The sequence below is a fragment of the Crassostrea angulata genome, chromosome 4 (genome assembly GCF_025612915.1).
Source record: "Crassostrea angulata isolate pt1a10 chromosome 4, ASM2561291v2, whole genome shotgun sequence".
Taxonomy (NCBI): domain Eukaryota; kingdom Metazoa; phylum Mollusca; class Bivalvia; order Ostreida; family Ostreidae; genus Magallana; species Magallana angulata.
Genome location: NC_069114.1, coordinates 30,587,237 through 30,609,366, shown reverse-complemented (window position 1 = coordinate 30,609,366; position 22,130 = coordinate 30,587,237). Strand labels below are relative to the sequence as shown.

At 34.0% G+C, this 22,130-nt stretch overlaps 1 protein-coding gene and 1 pseudogene across 1 annotated transcript in view; one reads left to right on the top strand and one right to left on the bottom strand.

Moving 5' to 3' along the window:
- Positions 1 to 195: 195 nt before the first annotated feature.
- Positions 196 to 22,130, bottom strand: part of LOC128179732 (protein mono-ADP-ribosyltransferase PARP14-like) — a 60,907-nt gene continuing 38,972 nt past the window's right edge. The window contains exons 24-25 of the mRNA XM_052847278.1: positions 9,003 to 9,180; positions 196 to 1,391 (exon numbers count right to left, since the gene is read on the bottom strand). Coding sequence (XP_052703238.1) covers positions 1,105 to 1,391; positions 9,003 to 9,180 — 465 coding nt within the window. The 3' untranslated portion in view covers positions 196 to 1,104. The remainder of the gene's footprint in view (positions 1,392 to 9,002; positions 9,181 to 22,130) is intronic.
- On the top strand, positions 14,332 to 21,127 carry LOC128179739 (uncharacterized; annotated as a pseudogene).

The window sequence follows — 22,130 nt, the reverse complement described above, 5'->3', positions numbered from 1 at the left end:
GTGGATGGTTGCCCTTGACATTGCAAATAGTATGCATTGTACAGCGAGATCATCTGAAAGATTCCCAATTTTTTTGTTAAATGCCCTTTCACTTCTATATTTATTGCAAGAGCCTCAGGCTTTGCTGTCAGTGCTACCATAGTAGACTTGGGGACATCCTCTCTCCCCATGAAAAAAAAAAGAACTAACAAGTCCCAAATTATTATAGAAAATTTTTATTTGTTTAATTATGGCACACAATGTATGTATGACAATTATAAAAAGATTGCACTATATAGAGCATGAAAACAGTTCTTTTATAAATAAGCTTTTGTATTCATGGTTCTTTTATCTAATTTTGAAATTCATATTACTCTTATTCATTATCTATAGGGTTATAACATTAGACCAGAGCATTTTTTTAGTGGAACGTTGGGTCCGCCAAAACCAATTGATGGAGTAACACAGGGTAGCCATCGAAAAGACTGAGCATTGCAGTTGAGAAGGCTACAACACAAGTACCTGTACTCAATAAAGATAATGAATATGTGCTGTTCATGATTAATATTTTAAAATTGAGTACATTTTGACTAAAAACAGTGCACAGTTCATGCAGTTTCCCTAAAAGCTTTAATTTGCAGAGAAGAAGATAGAATGTAAGGTTTTTTTTGTGTTTTTTTTTTTTGCACTTTGGTAATAAGATTGCTATTTTTAATGCTGGGAACCAAATATGGTTATATAATAAAAATTCATTACATGTATTTAAAAAATCAACAATTATTTAATTATTTAAATTAAACAATTTTTTACTTATTACTTCTAGAGTAAAAGCATCTCATTGCAAAGTACTGTAGAATTGATTCAAACGTACTTCTTTATAGTATAGTACATGTATACAAAAGGTTCAGAAACATGTTCTTTCAATTTATTAACTTACAAGGTCTTGACCATACTAACAAGCAAAAGTTTACCAGTAGAAATGTTCTACCAAACCTTACATGATGACATTTTGAAAGGAATTGCAGAAAATATTTACAAAGTCAAAACCAACAAGGAAAGAAGAAAACATATTTAAGCACTATAAATATGAAAAACATCTCTTGTGTGCTGTTGATGTCCATGTATCTATTTAAAAGTAATAAGGTAGGATGGATAGCCTTGAGTGTCATTGAAAATGATAAACATAACAAGGTTATTGGGATCGTTAACCACAGAATCATACAGAATGTGGGACTGCTGTCCTGGTTTTTGAGGTGGTACCCTCATTCCACCCTTTCCCACCGTGTATTCCCCGGTGAGGACTTTACACAGGTACATTCTCCTGTGCCCTTGGCCATCTGGTCGAGAGTATGTTGTTTGAGCTGAGTAGCTAGCATTTACAGCAAAATATACTCCTTCTCCAAATGCTGTGGCTGTAAATTTAAAGAAAAACTTGCACCTAAAACACAGGTTTATGAGTATACTAGATATTTTAAAAAATATTCATCGTTTAACATATCAAGTGAACAATTAAAAAATTTAGCCAATTAAAATGAAGACATTATGCCAAAAACTGTCCATTCTGTAAAAGAAAGAACTGGTTAAGGCCCATAGAGCCTAGAATAATTCATTCTCACAGAATTAACAGTTTGATCCAGATTTATATCTGAAAGCTCAAGTGAGTTTTCTGATCAAGGTTTGTCTGGTGTCTGTCTGTCCATCTGTCTGTAAACTTTTACATTTTTTACTTCTTCTCCAGAACCACTGGGCCAATTTCAAACAAATTTGGCATGAGGCATCCTTAGGTAAAGGGGATTCATGTTTCTTAAAATGAAGGGCCATGCCCGCTTTTAGAGTAAAATAATTAGGAGTTATCGAATATTGGTTGGTATCTTTCAAAAATCTTCTCAAAATTGGCCAAAAAAGCTAAATTTGGCATGAGGCATCCTTAGGTAAAGGGGATTCATGTTTCTTAAAATGAAGGGCCATGCCCTCTTTAAGAGTAAAATAATTAGGAGTTATCGAATATTGGTTGGTATCTTTCAAAAATCTTCTCAAAATTGGCCAAAAAAGCTAAAACTTGTGTCGAAGCTAGCATCCTCAGGAAGATTCAAGATTGTTCAAAATTTAATCATGATCCCCAGGTAGGGACAGGGGACCACTATGGGATGTCAGCTTTTTACACAGAAAAATATAGAACAAATCTTTAAAAATCTTCTTCTCAAAAACAATTAGTCAGAGAAGCGGTAAATTTGTAATAACAACCTCAGATAATGTATATTCAGGTTTGTTTAAGTAGCGATCTTCAGGGGTGTAGGATGGGGTCACATTGGAGGGTCAAATTTTTTCCAAGGATATTATTCTCAAAATATATGGTATTACATGTATTTATTACAAGCATTTTTACATATTGTTGATTCTTAATTGTTTAAAAAGGAAGCCCCGGACAATTCTTGGGGCCCCAAAAGACTTTCAAAGTTTGATGTAGGTTTAAACAGGTTGTTGGTAAATATCTAATACGACGTCAAGGTGCATGTGACGTTGTGAGATATTGCTATTATGACGTCATCATAGTATGACGTCATGGTAACGTTACAATAATATGTTTATATTCAAATCAGTCTAGATAAACCAGTCAAAGCGTTCAGATGTGTTTTCGTTCTATCTGACTCAAACCACTATACAATCGCGACATTTTGGTGCCGTGACCAAACGGAGAGATGATTTCTAAACTTAGAGCAGTTCGTTCAGGACAAAGAAGTGCTGTAACAAGACTTTTGAGAAAATTGGAAGAATCCTTTTCAGAAGAAAACAATTCAGAGGATACAGAAACTATAATAGCGATACTGGAGGAGAAACAAGACATGTTAGAGAAACTCAACACCCAGATCCTACAAGAATTATCCAGTGAAGAAGAGATCCAAATGGAGAACAGAGATTCAGTTGAGTACATGTCACATTTAAGACTAAGATTAGCAGAATTGACAAAGATCGCTTCATCTAACCAGACTTTAGAGAATGTTCATCAATCTACATCCATCAATTTAAATGTAAATGCGCAAGAGTTTGCTCAATGCAATGACACGTCACAAGGTAACTCGGGAAACCCTAAGACTCATAATACAGTGGACAAAAAAGATGATGATATCTGGGATTTACAGTTACTAAGGAGAGCTGTAAAGGTGGAGCCTACTGGACAAGCTAGCAATCCAAGATCAAGCAAGGTATCCCAGGAATTCATTCCAGCAGCTAACTTTGCAGTTGGGTCAAGTCATAAAAAGATTAACAAGCCACAAAAGTTTGTTAAGCTATGTTTATTCTGCAATGGGAACCATTCGCCAACAACTTGCCATATTATTCAAGATTGTGAAATGAGAATATCCATCATAAAAGAAAGACGAGTATGCTTCAATTGTTTAGGGAAACACAAAGTAAATAATTGTCAGTCACGTTTCAAATGCAGGATTTGTAAGAAGACTCACCACACCAGCATATGTTACAAGTTGCGATTCCTGAAGCCATCATCTAAGAGCTCAGTCACAAAGTTAGAGAGGACAAAGGAGAAAGAGTCACATCAACTAGAGCAATCAATCCAACTACTTTTATCAAAACAGCTGAAAGGAGATCGAAGTAAAGAGGAAGAGAAAGTACCCACATCCAAGGAGACAAACAAACTGAATACCAAACTACAGAAGAGAGAAACTGCTGAGACAAGAACAAATCAGACAAATAAGTCAGCTTTCAACACAGTCGATAATGAAGAGAAGGAAGACCAAAAACAAGAAGATATGGTGGAAAAGCTTAAGTCAGAGATTTTGCATTTAAAGAGAGAGAACTTCAAACTTAGAAGAAAGTCATCTTTCAAGAGTAAAAAAATCCAGAAAATCCAGAGAGAAAATTCAGATTTAGAACAGAAGATGAAGAGTCTAGAAGATCTGAACAACCAGCTTCAAGCACAAATGCTGAAAATTCAATCCAACGTAGAATCATGCAGTGAGACCTTCACCACATCACAGGAAATGGCAAACAAAGATACAGCAGATTTGAGACACTATCTGGATGAGCTAGAACTTCGAGTGATCAATCTGGAGATGGGAAAGAATATTGCTACTTTAGAGGAGATTATGAAACAAAATTCATCCTTGATGACACAGCTATGGAAATTGGATCCATATACCCATAACAACTTGGAGAAATTCAACTTCTATAGAGCATTTGGAGAAAACATTATTCATCAGAGACATTACCACAATAGAACAGGAGCTACATTCAACGAATTCAAGATTGGAGAATTGGTCCAAGAACATACTGACTTTCCCAAAATATGAAAATCAGAGCCAGAGTTGAGGAGAAGTCAAAGACTTTCTAATTAAATTTTTCAAACACAACGAACCTATTATGAACTTTTAATTTTTGTAAATTGTGATTTTGTACATTTTGCGGCCCGGAGTATGTTGGTAAATATCTAATACGACGTCAAGGTGCATGTGACGTTGTGAGATATTGCTATTATGACGTCATCATAGTATGACGTCATGGTAACGTTACAATAATATGTTTATATTCAAATCAGTCTAGATAAACCAGTCAAAGCGTTCAGATGTGTTTTCGTTCTATCTGACTCAAAGACCACTATACAATCGCGACACAGGTGTTTAAGATCTTTTTTGAGAACTGCATAGCTCAATATGTGATATGACTTATAAATCGTCATGTTACATATTAAGTATCTTTCGATAAAATTTTGAAAATCTTTTTGTACAAATATCTTCTACTTCACTGTCCAAATCTTTTGTATATATATGAATCCATAAAGATGAATTTATTATGGTTATATTTACTCAGGTGAGCGATGTGGCCCATTGGCCTCTTGTTTTAAGAATGGACAATATCAGATAAACATGTTGACAATGCTGATAATTTTTTTAACATTGTAACAATAACACCAATCTTACTTAGAAATTTTTCTTTTGTTTACTTATTGGGCAGTTTGAGATAATGTATGCAATTGTTCATTCAGGTGCCATTTTTGATATTTTTTTATATAAGAAAATGACTTTTTAAAATTAAGAATTCGAATTTTTGATATCAGAAAATGATTTTTTGATATCAGAAATTCGAATTCAATATTGTATCATATGAAACAATAATAATATATCATATGTATATGATACAATATTCTATATTGCAAAATCAAATGAAACAATATCATGTGACATAATAATGTGATAATCATATAATAATATATAATACATAATCATATTATAAAATATTGTATCATAATATACAATACTATACATAACAATATTAAGATACAATATCATATCATAATGTACAATAAATTTAAACAATATCATATTGTATCATATAATTGTTTACAATATAATATGCTATAATAATGTACATTTAACATATAAAACAATGGTGTATCATATCATACAAAACTATATCATAGGAATAATGTTAAATTTATATCATTTAAAAACAAACACATCTATCAAGCAGGTTTGAGTGAGGTAAGAGATATTTTTAGCATCCTTGATAACAAAGATCAAGCTCTGCATCTGAAGCTACCTCTAAGAATCATTTATATTATTGTTTAATCAATTATGAAAGCTATTATCTATAAAACATGAGAACTGTTCCAAAAAATCATCCAGCATTGGAAACCTGTGTATGGCTCCGATGCAGCATTCAAGCCTGTCAGGTGCACCAGTATCAAAACATGCACTATATGTGCAAGTTTGGTGAAGTTAGGACCAGTAATAACTAAGATATAATAATCAGAGGGCACCTGCTCCAAGTAGTTATTGTCAAGTCATACATAATGTTTCTGTTTAAGATTGTGTTATTTTAACAATAAATTAAAAGTATTCAACTAATTGACTTGAAAATTAAGAGGGTTTGTTCTTTTACCATGCCAAATAAGTGTACGAAGTTTGATAAATATCCCTGCAAGGGTTTTCTTTAAATCTTGCTTCCAAGCTGAAGAAGACACACATACATACACACACACGCACAGCAGTGATGCTATATCCTCTTTGCAAAAAGTTACAGGAGGGGATATTAACTAAGATATAATCATCAGAGGGCACCTACTCCAAAATATTTAATCAGCTCTTAAAACCTTACCCTCCTGCATCCAAAACCTATGGCTCAGGTTCAGCATTCAAGCCTGTCAGGTGCATCAGTATCATAAGATGCAGCATCCATGCAAGTTTGGTGAAGTTAGGACCAGTAGTAAATTAGAAATTGCTATCAAAGGGCACCTTCACCAAAAACTTTAACCTGCTCCTAAAGCATTAACCTCCACCAGCATCTGAAATTCATGGCCAAGATTCAGCATCCAAGTCTTATAAGTCCATAAGCAGGTCCAGATGCATCATCCATGTAAGTTTGGTGAAGATAGGACAAGTAATAACTTAGATACAGGACCTGCAACTAAAACATAACCAGGTCCAGACGCCGACGTGGAGGGTATAGCATAAGGTCCCCCCAATTGAGTCTTGGTGAGCTAAAAATGTAATTAAAGAAAATTAACACAGTATTTGATTATTGCATATTGACTAGTAATTCAGTGTTTCCCTGCTGTAACGATCTGTGTTATTTAAGGTGTGTGATTTTAGATTTGCTGCTTTTTTTTGGACAAATGTATTGTCTAAATTAATTTGTATTTTTTTTTCAGTAACGGTCTAATAAGTTAATAGTTTTTGCTGTCCACTAAATAAGAACAGCATGTACATTATTTTAAAGGCAATTTATTATTATTAAGAATTGCTCATTCCGAGACAGTATTATGAACTACACACATTATTAAGATGGGGACCATGTCAAAAGGCCCCGCTTAAATAATGGAAAATAAGATGAAAAGCATTTCAAAGGACTTAGTTTGACTTCAACATTTTCCAGGTGACATATAGAAATTAAACTTCAAACTCATTGCAAACCCCTTACTTACATTCTTTTAATTGGTCTAACCTTAGCAAGATGTAGCTTGTGGAAAAAACTTATGGTTCAAAACTGGACTTTAAAAAATATCAGCTATAACTTTCACATAGGACCAACAAATGTGGTTCAAAGTTACTGGTTCAAAGCACACCCTTTACCTAAAAGCTTTGTTAATGTGAAATATGAGTCAAATAGGGCTAAAGAGAGAAATCATTTGCTCTAGACAAAGATTTTTTTAAAGTGGTCTAGTAAGACATTGACCAAGAAACTTGGTTCAAGGAAACTGCACACTCTTTGTCCAAAGGTACTCTCTAGGTTATGCTAGCCAGATTGGACAAAAGGGAGAGAAAATATGATCCAGACAAGGACCTTTATTTCACATAATTCTGCTACAGTGTATGACCTTTGACCTAAAAACTTTGTTCAAGGTCACTCCCCACCCTTTACCAAAAAAGGCACCCTGTGGATTGAAGTATGAGCCAGATTGGATCAAGGATCGAGAGAGAAAATATGCTCTGAACAAGTGATCTTGGATGGACTGATATGGTACTTTTCAGCACCAACAGAGCAGGACCCTAACAAGATTAGGATTATTAGAGGCATTGTCTCCTGTTACTAAAGTTGGCAAACAAGCTTTTATCTGCTAACTGTATACATTTGGGAAATGCACATCAAACTTGATTGCAATATATCACACAAATATCACATCTGTGACAATATATATTTTTTGGTTTAAAAATAAAGTACCTTATCTGAAGAATTAAAGTGATATTTTGCACATTTTTGTTCTGTTTCATGATGGACAATGTACAGGCTTTTTTCACCCAAATTCCAGTATTTTAGAGACTTCTGTACAGTGTTTTGGCATACCTGTTAACCCTCCCGCATTGCACGGGAGACTCCTTCAAAATGGCCTAAAAATCTAAGATCTCCCGCATCCCACCTATCTCCTGTGTGGGAGACAAATTTCTCCCGCAATCGTATTTGTCTTCCCCATACCCCCCCCCCCCCCCCCCAAACTTCTGAATCTCAACAACCACTGCGGGTTTTTCTCTGATTTTGAGCTCAAAAAGCTGCTGTGTAGCTTGAATATATCAAAATCGATCCAAGTACTGTCTACCGTGATCATAGTATGACATGTTATAGTCCAGTTTACTTTTAACGATTACTTCCGGCTTTGACTTAAATCAGATACGTATTTAGTTATGCATAGGCCTTATAAAAAATAAGTGAAAGCTTAAACATCTTGATTTTACTCTGTAACACCAAAGAAAACAATACACAGCCAGTGGTGTCACTTAACAGGTGCACAGGTAAAGCACCTAAGCCACGTGCAGTGAGTCGTGACTAATTCTGTCTGGCCAGCACCGTCGGTAAAAATCAAAGTGAGTTTGGAACACTGAGCGTTTATACAAGCTACCGATAAAAAGCATTTCACAAGAGTTTTTAAAGTTTATAGTACCGGTACTATGAATTACAGGGATGCTATAGATATTACAACAGAGATCATTTTTAAATGATACTGGAGAAATACATGTTGTGTTGTGAATTAAAAATCTATCCCATGTACCGGTATAAGGCAAACAATAATTTTAATGAATATTATTTACTGGCATTTTCTTAACTGGGTTTCACTGCAAATTCAAAATACGCAAAATAAATTTTCTGTGTTTACCCTAGATGTCAGCATGCAGTGATGGTTCAATACTGAACAATAAGAAGACTATAAAAAGTGGCACTATTGACTTCTTGTATTGTACCATGCAAACAAAATAATAGTTTTCTGAACATGTACAGCAACACAAGTTGTAATTGCACACTAGTCGTCATAGAAATAATAAAATTTAAAATGATTGCAAATGCATTAATTACAATGGTAAAATAAGGTATCTAACAGTATTTTTAATATATATTTGCATTTCACGTGAAAAAACGTAGTTTAAGCAAAATCTCCCCCTTAACCAAGTTGGTAAGGGGGAGTTTCTCCCACATAGCAGCTTTGAAAGGTTAACATGTATGGTTTTGGCCTTCAACATATAATATGTAATCTTTTATGTATGTACTCAATAAATTGATTATTATGTGTAGGATTTTACCATTTTTGCCACAATAGCTCCTGTTGAAACCAAGGGAGTTAATGCTGCTCACAGCTTCAGGTGCAGTACCATGCCAGAGTTCCCTTTCATTCTGAGTTCCTTTAGGATTCTGGGATTCCAGCAACTTCTTTTTGGCAACATATTGCTGGTACAACATTTTGTTTTGTATTCTTTCCAACTAGGTCATAAAAGAAAAAATATAACTTTTGACAAAGAACTATATGATTGTATATGATATGAATTTGGCCCCCATAATTCGCCATTTTTAAAAGTGTTTCTGGTACAATAAAATGTTACATTTTAGAAGAGTTGATCTAAAATATATTTTTCATCTATTTATTTGATTTATTTGCACTCACTGGCAGTATATGACATCAGAAGTGACGCTATTTCTATAATTCAATCAAAATCAGTCAAAAATTGACATTTTTCTTATCTTTTTATGAATGGGAAATATAGAGCGCATGCTTGACAGCTATAATTTTTTTGGCCCCTCTTAGCCTTGGCTAGATACATCTCTGATTAAAATATTTTGTTTGTTCAAGCATGTGCTCTATGTGTTCTGAAAGAAAAACTGCTTGAAAACAAGCTGTTTTATGCTAAAAAGGACCATGTCTTATATATATATATATATATATATATATATATATATATATATATATATATATATATATATATATATATATACAGTGTTTTCCCCAGGCCGTTTTTGCATGGCGGTACCGCCATGCATTGAAGATCCCCCGCCATGCATCACACAGTGCCGCCATGCTTCCCGCTATGCATGTTTATTTCAAAGCAAAATTCTTTTTCCAATTATTACACATCTTAACTTTAACACAGATATTAAAATACAATTATGAATTGAAATGATACTTGTTGATGTAGATTTCATGAAAATGCATCAATTATAGTACATATCATGTAGTACGTTTCATCAAATGGTTATATTATCATTAGGGGCAGTGATTTCAGGCCGGCTTAGGCACTTTAATGCCGCACCGCGTGCTTACTCTGACAAACTTCCCCCCATGCATCAAAAATTTTCTGGGGAAAACACTGATATATATATATATACCTGACTTATGCATTTGGTAGACCGATTGTATTATTTTATCTTTATTAGGGAGACCAGAAGATTAGGGCGACATATTTTGGTCTCCGTATTATTTTGACCTTGTCTAAAATGTAATATTGGCTTATCTTTAAATGAATGAACGGTGTGTCTTTGCCTAAAATGCATCAATGTGTCTATCATTTGACATCCAATAGTTGCCTTTTGTCTATATTTTTTCGTAAAAAGGAATTCAATCTGCCTCCATCGTATAATTAGCAATGACTATTTTTCTGCATTTAGGAGACCAACGAAAACTTGCAATATTGCAAAAAATCTAACATATATAATTTGTTTAGCCTATAATTATTCTAAATGAACTTGTTTTCAAAATACTTTTTCACTTTTTATGTATAAAGCCTAACTAGAAAAAAAGTCGTTAATTTCTTGACCATGTTTGAACATTTGGCAAGTGCTCTCCGCCATTTGTTCCGAGTACTCTCGGAACGTCTCGGGTTAAAACAATGGACCTTTTAACGCCAGCGTGTTGCCTTTTAGGAATCAAAGCCATTTTATGGTAAGTACTTTTGATAATCCTACTACAATTGAACAAAGTAATGTTTTTATGAAGTTTTTTTTTTAAAATATTCAAATAAAATAGGGCGATAATGTGTGCAACTTGACTATTTTACACCAAATGTTGATTAATCTTCGAGGACATTCGAAACGAAGTTAACAATAAAAGCATGATTTTCATTTCCACTGTACGTTTGATGTAATATGTAATTCATAGGCGTCGGAACCGGGGGGGCTAGGGGGGGCTTAGCCCCCCCACTTTTTTTGCCAAGTTATACCTAACCATTAGAAACATAGCATGATAGAGGGTTCAGCCCCCCCCCCCCCACTTTTTCTCGCAGGAAAGATTATTGTTCCTAAATTTACCTTGAAAGATTGAGAAGTTAGTTTCAGAAGCATACTAGCCCCCCCCCCCCCCCCCCCCCCCCCCCCGGATTAGGAATTTCATGAGTTTGGAAAAAAGAAAACTTGGGTAAGAAATTTTTTTTTGGAAGTATAGGTATACTCCCCCCCCCCCCCCCCCCCACCCCACGGATTAGGATTTCCATGATTTTGGGAATTACTTTTTTCTCAATATTTCCGAGGATTAGTCTAGCCCCCCCACTTTCAATTTGCTTCCGACGCCTATGTAATTCAAGGATTTATCAGTACCTTCTCCAGAGCAAAAGTCGTCCCCATTCCCAATTGGAAATAAGTTCACTTCAGCAGCTGTCCAAATTATGATCCCAATTAGTATAGCACATGCGCGGATCTAGAGGGGGGTCGGGGGGGTCCCGACCCCCCCTGGAAAATGAAAATTTATTAAATTTACATAGTAAAATTATCGCGAAAATATGCCTCGGACCCCCCCCCCCCCCCCCTGGCAAACACAATTATCCTTCGGACCCCCCCCCCCCCCCTGGAAAAATTTTCTGGATCCGCGCATGTAGCAGTATTTTTCCCCAACTGGTAAATAGTTCTTATGTTTATTTCTTATCAAAAAATACTTCGTAAAATAACCAGAATGTCCATAAATGTTCAGTATTAACAAATGATTAAACCCATTTAGCAAAACTGCAGTCATAAAAGTTTCCAAACACGCTGTAAACATCGCCAACTTTTAATCCGATTTTCCTCTGTTTTTCTAAAACATCGTTATTTTGTGGTATACAGTACAGTACTGTAAATGGTACATGTTTTTTTTTTACACACACTAGACTGATATAAAAGTAAAAGGTAAATGTTATGAAATATTTCAAACAGAAAAATACATTGTCAATTTAAAAGGGGATGTTGATAAATTCTTAATAATGTAATACTTTTATGACCAGTGTTGAAGGTGTTTATTTCAGGGAAAAAGACTTGTTCTAATAACTAAATATAGGAATATTATACATATATCTATATTGTGAAGTTAATTAGATTCTATTCAATTAAAGTCTAGCTCTTTGATTTTCCATTATGATAATAAATTCAGAAATCATGATGTATGCAACATATGATTTCTCCCAACTGCATGAAATTGTCGATACAATTTTCCCAATTCCAAAAAAATTGGCATTTTCAAAATAAAAAAAGGCTGAAAAATCCCTGTAATTATATAGCTAGTTTATTGAAAATGGACAGAAAAGTTAACCGAAGAATGTCGCTTTATGTAAATAGATCGACATGAAGAATTTTCTATATTACAGCGTTGTGCACAATGTGCTCTCAAGAACATTCAATCCAGAAGCATGACCAATGTAGCAACACTTTTAAAACTACTTTTTGATACTTGTATTAATTTTAATGTTTATGCGCACCCGGGGCGCCCTTCCCCCTGTAATTGTTGATTTATTAGAATAACATGACATGTTTCATACATGATAGCATTAGAAATGGTCGATGGTTGTAAATATTTTGTTGTTTACCAATTTAATGTATGTTCTCACTAGAACATGCACATATGATATATGGTAGACTATTATCACATTCAACTCTCTCTCTCTCTCTCTCTCTCTCTCTACAGCAGCGATTCATCTTATGACCTTTAAAAATCATGCACCTGCACTCTTGCGAGTATACAAAATGTTGTAAAATGTTCGTACTATATATTGTTCGTGCATTGCACTGCGATGATTTGGATCGCATTCAGTCGCGTCTGAATAGTGTGCATGTCCACAATTTTTAAGGAGACTTGATGCAAGCACTAAAACGCATGCAACAAATGTGAGACCTCATGCAATATATGAGAGAGCTCGTGCGAATCTAAAACATTCCGATCGCAAAGAGTTGTAAAGTGCTCGTACGCCAATTGTGAATGGGGCTTAATGTAGATGTTTTCTTTGCATATAAACAATGCTTTCACACAGGTGCTTGTGGTTTTAATGGAATGCTGGAGAAAACGTACCCAGGAGAAAACGTACCCAGGAGAAAACGTACCCAATTTATAGGGTACGTTTTCTCCAGGAGAAAACGTACCCGGGTACGTTTTCTCCAAGAGAAAACGTACCCTATGAAAATAATAAATAACGGTTTTCACAGATATTCTTAAATGAAAGAAAATAAAATATACAATGAACATTTGTATCATTTGTTGCGGTTGTTTTTAAATGCATAGTCACGTACTTAAATTAAGACGATAATTTATAACATACACGAACATGGCCTGAGCAGTTTAATTAGTCGACAATTAATCCACCATAAGCGAAACCGTTAAATTATTAGTTTTTATTGCAATTTCATTTGAAGAACTAAATGATGAGTATCTCAAGATGTCGATATCGCGGGGGTTTTTTTTTCTTTTTTTTTTTTACATTTTTTTTTTTGAAAATTATCTAAAACAAGGTTGCTTAATATAACCAAGTCCAAGTCTTTTAAATATTTGTTTGATTCATATATATGGAAACTACTACGAGATGTAACTTTGAACAGTCAATTTTCTTCCGACTCCACTGACATGTATAATGTGTGGAGGGTGAATATTTCTCTCCTGCACGGGGAGGCAATATATAATACTACATAATAATAACTGCTCAGGTATTTAATTGATTATCACTATAATTAAAATCAGGGGATCTCGCATAGAGAAACTCAAATCGGTAAGGCTAACGGTAAATGGATAATTAGCTAGAAGAAGGAGACTGAAAACACATTATTATGACTGGTCATTATTTCGTACTTAAATAAAAGTTGTTACAATTATTATAAAGATATTATTCATAAGATGAATACATTTCTATACATATATGCATTAAAATATGCATTAAAGTAGCATTTGAAAATTATTTAATATGTCCAACTCCTTTAAAATTATAAAGTATTAAATTCATATATCTATAAAACTCTTACATTTTTGTATATTTATTATGTAAAATAGTATTTAAAAGTATTAAAAACTATTAAGTAGTATAATTATGATTTTCATAGGGTACGTTTTCTCTTGGAGAAAACGTACCCGGGTACGTTTTCTCCTGGAGAAAACGTACCCTAGAGATTGGGTACGTTTTCTCCTGGGTACGTTTTCTCTTGGGTACGTTTTCTCCTGATACCTTTTAATGTAGGTTTTGGAGTTATTAGCACAACCAGTCATGTCAGTGGAGATTTTCTCCTGCAGGAGAAACATTAAAAGGACAGGATGGGGAGGAGAGACTGAAGACAAGCACAAAAAACAAAATATTTATCTATAAATATAATGGAAAAGAACTTTGGTAATACGATTTATACATATTTACATGAAGCTGGAGGTATGTAGCTCCTGATGTAAAAAAAAAAATTGAAGCAACGTTTATCCAAATTTTTTTTTCAGACCAGGAGATACAGACCTGCAGCTAAATGTAATATTTTAACATTTATGTATGGCAGTAATGTTTCTAGAAATAACTATAAACAATTCTAATTAAGTCAAGCAAAAATACCAGTAATTATATGCTTCTTATTTAAGGTTTGATTTCTTTTTATGTACACTGTAGTATTGATGCTGTCAGGAGTGAACAACCATACATGTATCTGCCAGTTTGTAAATGATGGCAAGGACGATGCAAACTCCACCATAAACTCAGAGTGTTTAATGGAAGGGAATACCTATGATTGTTTGCTAAGAGAGACATTGTGGTTGGGGAAGAGATACTTCATGTATATGACTATGGTTGTGATGGGAAAAGCTTGCGGTGGCGCAGCAAGGTAGGAAAATGGTTGGATTAATTATACACAAAAAATAATTATTAAGAGAGAGTTTAGTGATTTACAATCAGGCTTTGGATATCTTGTTATCTGGCTTTGGTTTTGTTTTTGCATTTTTTCGTACATTGATTTGTTTTAAACTAATCTAAAAAATAGGTTTTTCTCAAGAATTTAAAAAGTATCAGAATAGATAATTTATATGTTTTTATTGAAAAACAAGCCTAAAACTTCTGTTAGTGTTGTTAAATAGGTTAAAAATCGTGATCAATTAATCAGCAGAATTGGTTGTCTCTTGCCATCTGATGATCGGTCAATAATCGAATCGGTAACAAATTATATTAAATTCAATAATATGGGGCACTAAATTTTATGTTATGTATAATCTAAAATATATAAGTGCTATTTTCACTTCCTTTTAAAAGCTTATAAGACTTTTGCTGTATTTTTATTAGGTAGAATGTTGCACATCTTTTGAGATTGAAGAAAACCCTCAGCTCACAACAGTTTTCATTTCATTCAATACAGATTAGAAAACAAAATGATAGGTATAATATTAATGTAATAAACCCAGACTGAGTATAATTGATTATAAAATCTAAAATCGATTATGATAAATCGACAACCTTTTCAACTGATCATTGATTGAAATTCAATCATCGTGACAACACTAGCCCCTGTTCATGTACATGTTTTTACTGGTACTAGTTTTGATTGATTTCAGAAAAGGCTGTGATCCTTTTGATTTTGATAATGGTTTTGTTAGGTTTTATTTCACTTTATTTTGTTTATAGTTGTTTGATTTTCTTTCAATTTTAACATTATATACGGTTCTTGTGCTGACCTGAATAGATTTATTTTGTTTTCATTATCAAGCACTATTAAATTAAAAGCTTGAAAGAGGTGTCCAGTTGTGCAGTGGACAATGCACCTGCTTATCACCACTGCGACCCAAGTTTAATCCCCATGATCGACAGTTGTTGTATATGATAGGGTACATTGGTCGCCTGCTTGGACACGTGGGTTTTCTCCAGTCACCCCAACTTCTTCCCACATCATGACCCACTCGCGCTAACATCCATGCCAACAAAAAGCTATTAATATAAGTCAGTGTGCATTGTGAATCTGTCACTAATGTGGAGGGTCTCCTTTGCAGAACAAAATTGTTTTTTGTTAGATAAATTACAAAATCTGTTTCTGTAGTAAATATGTATATTTTGCAAATTGTTTACAGAATGTACTTCTTGAAAAATATACATTTACATAGAATTATCAGATTTGGTAGGTTAGTTAATTTAAGCATCAATCTGATTTGGAATTCATTTTTCACTGAATATTGGTACAGTCTTGTTTTTGTACCATTGCTGAAAAGTTTGATTTAGTCAGTGGTCTGTTGTCAGATTTATAAAAAAGAAACATCAATTACCAAATGTGGTAAACTAATAATTGATGAATGTTTATGAAAGAAAATTTCATAATTTATAATATTGTTTTAATTTCTTTCAGTTCCCTCTGATGTGGATTCTGACCCATTTAGTGTATCAAACTACTCGCCAAGTTCTGATTCTGAATCAGATGAAAATAAGAAGGTTTTGGGTAATGTTATTATTTAAAGAATATTTTTGCATCTGCAGTCCATTTTCACTTTGCAAAAAATACCTGAAAGAACAAGAGGCTGAGAGCCCAGTCATTTTAATTCAGACTAAAGTAAATCCATTTATATTAACTAGATATACTTTGAAATGTAGTTGTGTATAACAATCTACATGTTGATCTGGTCTCCCTAATGCTGTGATAATGCATTAGATTTACATGATATGAGTGGAATGTACTGGATGTAATATATTTGTAACAGTAATATTTATTTTGTTTAATCATTAGGAATAAAATTTGCAATGATTTAAAAAAGTAAACGTAGACGCTTGTATTTACAATACAATATATTGGTATTTTTACAGAGTCCACCCCAAATTCATTGAGAGCAAGCCGCAACACAATGGAAAAACAGGGCATCTTGACCCTCAGAGAAAACAGTGAGCATTTTGAAGCAGGTAAATGAATTAAATTCAATGTTGCAATGTTATTATGTTTTTAAGCAAGAAACATTAATACAGTCAGTTGGGTAGCTAGACCTGAAACGAAGTGCATGCTTAAAATGGCAGGGGGTGTGGGGGCCCCCATGAGGCCCCCAGTGGGTCCAGGACAAAGCCCAGGGGGCGAAAGCCCCTGGAAGCTCATGGATTCTGACGATTTTTAACACCAAAAATTAAAGCAGAAATTGAAAGGAATGCTTACTATTTAAGCCTATTTTTAGGCAGTTAAAATTGTTTTGGCTATAGTTTAGGCATAAAATAAAATCACAAAACTTATTAAAAGTTAAAAGAAGAATTTTTTTTTGACATTTGCCTTTGACCTACTCAAAGCTTTTATTCTTAAGTTCATTTTCACATAGTTTATGGTAATGAATATCTCAATAAAGCTGAGATATTCTATCGGGGAAATTTAAAATGTGTAAAACTAAGTTCAACTGCAAAATAAATAGTTGCCTTTTTAGGTACATGCATTGTGTACTGTTTCTTTAATATGGTACTTTAAGACCATATTGTGTGGCTATATTTGGTGCTTAATACGTCTTTGTTTAGCATTGATTTCGGATAAAGTAGGACTGAGTGACGGAAACGGGCTGATGGAATAACTAAGTATGGACCTTAATACTTGAATTCCTTTTTTATATTTTTTTTTTCTTTATTTATTAGGGTCTTCCGTCTTCAGCGGAAGACCCTACTATTATTCTATTGTTTCTTTTTCACTTTTCTTATTATTCTTTTTATTCTTTTTTTGTCTTACAAATTTTGTGCAGGCGATTTCTCAAAGATGGCTCATTCGATTTTCTTCAAATTTTAAGGGATGATGTGTCGGCATCTGAAGTTTGTACCGCCGTTTCAATTTCTTGATAATCACTTCCGGTCGGAAGTTATCGTCCGTTTACGATTTTTAAAAGTCAATTTTGTCGGCTAGAGATCTAAAAAACGAATAAAGATATAGGGCTGAAATTTTCAGTGAAGATAGACATCACTTTTACCTGTTGCAACATGGTCATAAAAACGTCCGCCGTCACTTCCGGTCGTCACCGGAAGGAAATATAAAAAATCGAATTTTTTAACTTTTTGCTTTTAATATATTTTTCTAATGGGTTGATAGAGACTTTTTTTACTGAATCAGAATATGTAATTTGTTTTGAAATCGATTGATGTGTTCCCGAGATATTAAGCATCAAAGTCCTGAAGCGAGAGTCTGAGTAACTCGGTCGTTAGAGTCGTGGACATGTGCCCAGGCGACCAGGGTTCAAGGTTCGGGTGCCGAAAATTTTTTTCCTCATTTTTTTTTGCATTGATTAACAATTTAGTCTTAAAAGTGAAGGATTTTATCTCATTTATTCAAAAATCGGACGGAAGACCCACTCGTTGCTCGCAACGAGAACGATCTAGTTTTTTTACTGATTTTTCCCCCAAATGATGTGCATGCTCAGGCATATAAGCATACATGGTAGCTACGCCACTGGCAGTGTACAATTTACTACTCAAGTCTAAGATTGCTCGTGATCTTGGGGCTTGGTCTCCCTAATGCTGTGATAATGCATTTGATTTCCATGATATGAGTGGAATGTAATGGATGTAATATATTTGTTATACTTATAAGTACATGTATAAGTCATTAGGAATAAGTTTTGCAAAGAGATAAAGAAGTAAACTTAGAAGCATGTATTTATGATACAATATATTGGTACTTTTTTACAGAGCCCACCCCAGTTTCATTGAGATCTAGCTGCAACACAATGGAAAAACAGGACAGCTTGACCCTAAGGTAAAGCAGTGAGCGGAGGTTGACAATGGTTTTCGAGGGGTGTCAATTTCAATAGATACCCTCCCAAACAGGCACTATTCATTTTATTTTACTGAATGTCTTATTTCTAAAGAAAATTTTACTGCTTTTATTTAGAAATGAAGTAAATTCTACGACAAACCGTACGCTCATAATTTAAGCGCATGTAACAGTTCGTTGTGTTACCAATTGCCAAGTGTGTTGCTAACGCTGAGGGTAATAGAACGGATTACCAACTGCGTCTAAACCAATCAGATTTCAGTATTTAACATTTAACATGAAAGTATAATAAAATTGTTTGTCTGGTCTCCCTAATGCTGTGATAATGCAGCATTAGATTTCCATGATATTAGTGGAATGTAATGGATGTAATATATTTGTTATATTTATTTTTATTAATCATTAGGAATAAACTTAGCAATGATATAAAGAAGTAAACTTAGAGACCTGAAATTGCAATACAATATATTGGTACTTTTTACAGAGTCCACCCCAAATTCATTGAGATCTAGCCGCAACACAATGGGAAAACGGGACATCTTGACCCACAGAGAAAACACTGAGTATTTTGAACAAGGTAAATGAATTAGACTAAATGTTGCAATGTTATTATGTGATCCTGGGGCTTGGTCTCCTTAATGCTGGGATAATGTATTTGATTTCCATGATATGAATGGAATGTAATGGATGTACCGGTAATATATTTGTAATATTTATTTTAATTAGTCATAAGGAATAAAATTTGCAATGATTTAAAAAGTAAATGTTGAAGCTTGTATTTACAATACAATATATTAGTACTTTTATACAGAGTCCACCACAGATTTATTGAGAGCTAGCTGCAACGCAATGGAAAAACAGGACATCTTGAACCTCAGAGAAAACAGTGAGCATTTTGAACAAAGTAAATGAATTAGAATCAAAGTTGCAACGTTATTATGTATAACAATTAACATGTTTGTCTGGTCTCCCTAATGCTGTGATAATGCATTTGATTTCCATGATATGAGTGGAATGTAATGGATGTAATAAATTCTCCTATATGTAATAATATTCCTAAATATAAATACACTGTGTTAGAGTAAAATCCCAAGAGATCCGAATATCAACATGGTGTGTAATTTTGAAGCGAGCAAAAAAGTGTTGATTCCTTCAATAATATGAATTAAATATTTAGATGAAAAGTATTTACAGCCTCAGAATGGTTTGTTATGAATAATTTGACTGTTATTTTCAATACAACTTCATTATTTTTCTCAAAAATCGATTCGGAGCGATTCTGCAATTTTCTGCTACATTACGGGTATATGGGAGGCATTCCTGTCAGAATATTATAACTAAGCAGAGTGTAGTGAAATTAATAGCATTATTGTAGGCTTAAAGCTTGGTTCTGTAATTGTAAACAATACGGTGCGTCGATGTAGTGAATGTCCGATATCATATGCAATGTCAACCCGTGCACGCACGGGTCAAAGTCTAGTAAAAATAATTAATTTTGACTTGTGAAAGAAAGTAATCATTTTAAGATTGATAAAGCCACAAAAGGGGCAACTGTTTCTTTAAAAGATTTCTTGTTTTAAACTTTATTTATGCAATAATGATTCTTTGATCTTTTGCAGTTCCATACCATTGTTTTCCCTCTCTCAGTTCCTGTGATGAAAGAAGTCAACTTGATAGGTTTGTTTCAATCTATTTTGTGAATGCAGAGGCTGTAGTGCACAATTCCATTTGACTTTCAAGAAATGTTCAGATAGTAATGAAAATGTAAAGTGTTTAATAACATTTGCTGAGTACCACTTTCAATACTGTAAAAGGGATTATTTACATGTAAGGGAAAATTTACACTTAAGCTTAAAACTGGGTAAAATACCCCCACATTTGCATATGGGCAGTGCTTTAGTGTGGTAAATCACTGTGTATGTATTTCTTTTTCTTTTTTCTTCATTAAATAATTTTTGTGTTTGTATACATTTTTGAAATTTTATCTAAAAAGGTGAGTGTCGGAGTTACATGTGCACAATCCTAAAGGTCCAAGTACAGCACCTGAATCACATGTGACTGAAGAAGATTTGATGTCCAAACCCTGCGAGAGTGGAAATGCAAATGCATCGGATGTTACACCACAAGGTGATCAGTCTTTTTTTTTATTTGTGTGAATCTGTGTGTGGTAGTGGTGGGGGGGGGGGGGGGGGGTAATAGAAGTCATATTATTGAAATGATAAAAACTTTTCTCAATAATTTTCTTTCTTTCCTTAAGATGACAATGGTACATTGATTTGCATCGTTTAATAATTAAAACCCATCCATAATGTTTGCTCTTTTCATTACATTTTATGCATGCCTGTCCTTAGTATTTGCAAAGTAAGATATTCATGATATTGTTATTACAGAGTGCTTCTTTGAGATCGAAGATGATAATGGAACTAAAGTTCTTGCAAGCCCAGTTGCAGCCAAGAAGACTAAAAGCAGCTCAGGTGATATATCTTTGTTGCTTGGTCTATCTATCCACAATTTGATGAATTAGCAATTTTTAGGTCACCTGAGTTTATTGCAATCCGTTTTTGTCCGTTATCGTGCATCGTGCCTTAACAATTTTACATTTTTAGCTTCTTCTTAAAAAATACAGGGCTGATTATTACCATTTTTGATGTGAGGCATCTCTATGGTGAGAGGAATCTAAATTGTAAAATTCATGGCTCTACTACCCCCGGGGCGCCACATGTGGGGCCAAATTTGCAAAAATAGAGCCAAATTTTAAAAAATATTCTTCTCTATTCCCACACATGTTAGGAAAAAACTGGTTGCATAGTTATAATGTCCATGAAGCCCTCTACATAAATTGTGAAATTCATGGCCCCTGGGTCAGGGGTTCAGGCTCTAGAATGGGGCCAGTATGGCCATATAGTATATATGTATTTAATCTTAGAAAATCTTCTTCTCTACCCCATATATATTTGTTAAAACTAAATGCATGATTATGATGTCCATATTGTGAAATTCATGACCCCTGGGTCAGTGGTTCAGGCTCTAGGGTGGGGCCAATATGGCCATATAGTAAACATGTATTAAATCTTAGAAAATCTTCTTTTCTACTCCCATTTAAATATATATATATATCTGGTTATAAAGTCCATGAAGCCCTCTACCAAAATTGTGAAATTTATGACCCCCGGGTCAGGGGTTCAGGCTCTAGGGTGGGGCCAATATGGTAATATAGTAAATATAGTATAATGTTTTAAATCTTAAAAAATCTTCTTCTCTACTCCCACACATGTGGGTAAAAAACTGAATACATGGTTACGATGTCCACTAACTCCTCTACCTAAATTGTAAAATTCATGGCCCCTGGGTCAGGGGTTCAGGACATGAGGGGGGAGGCAATATAGTGTTAATGCATATAATGTTATAACATTTTCTTCTCTATTCTCACACATCTGTATAAAAAACTGACCTATAATTATGTTTACCAGGAAGTCCTC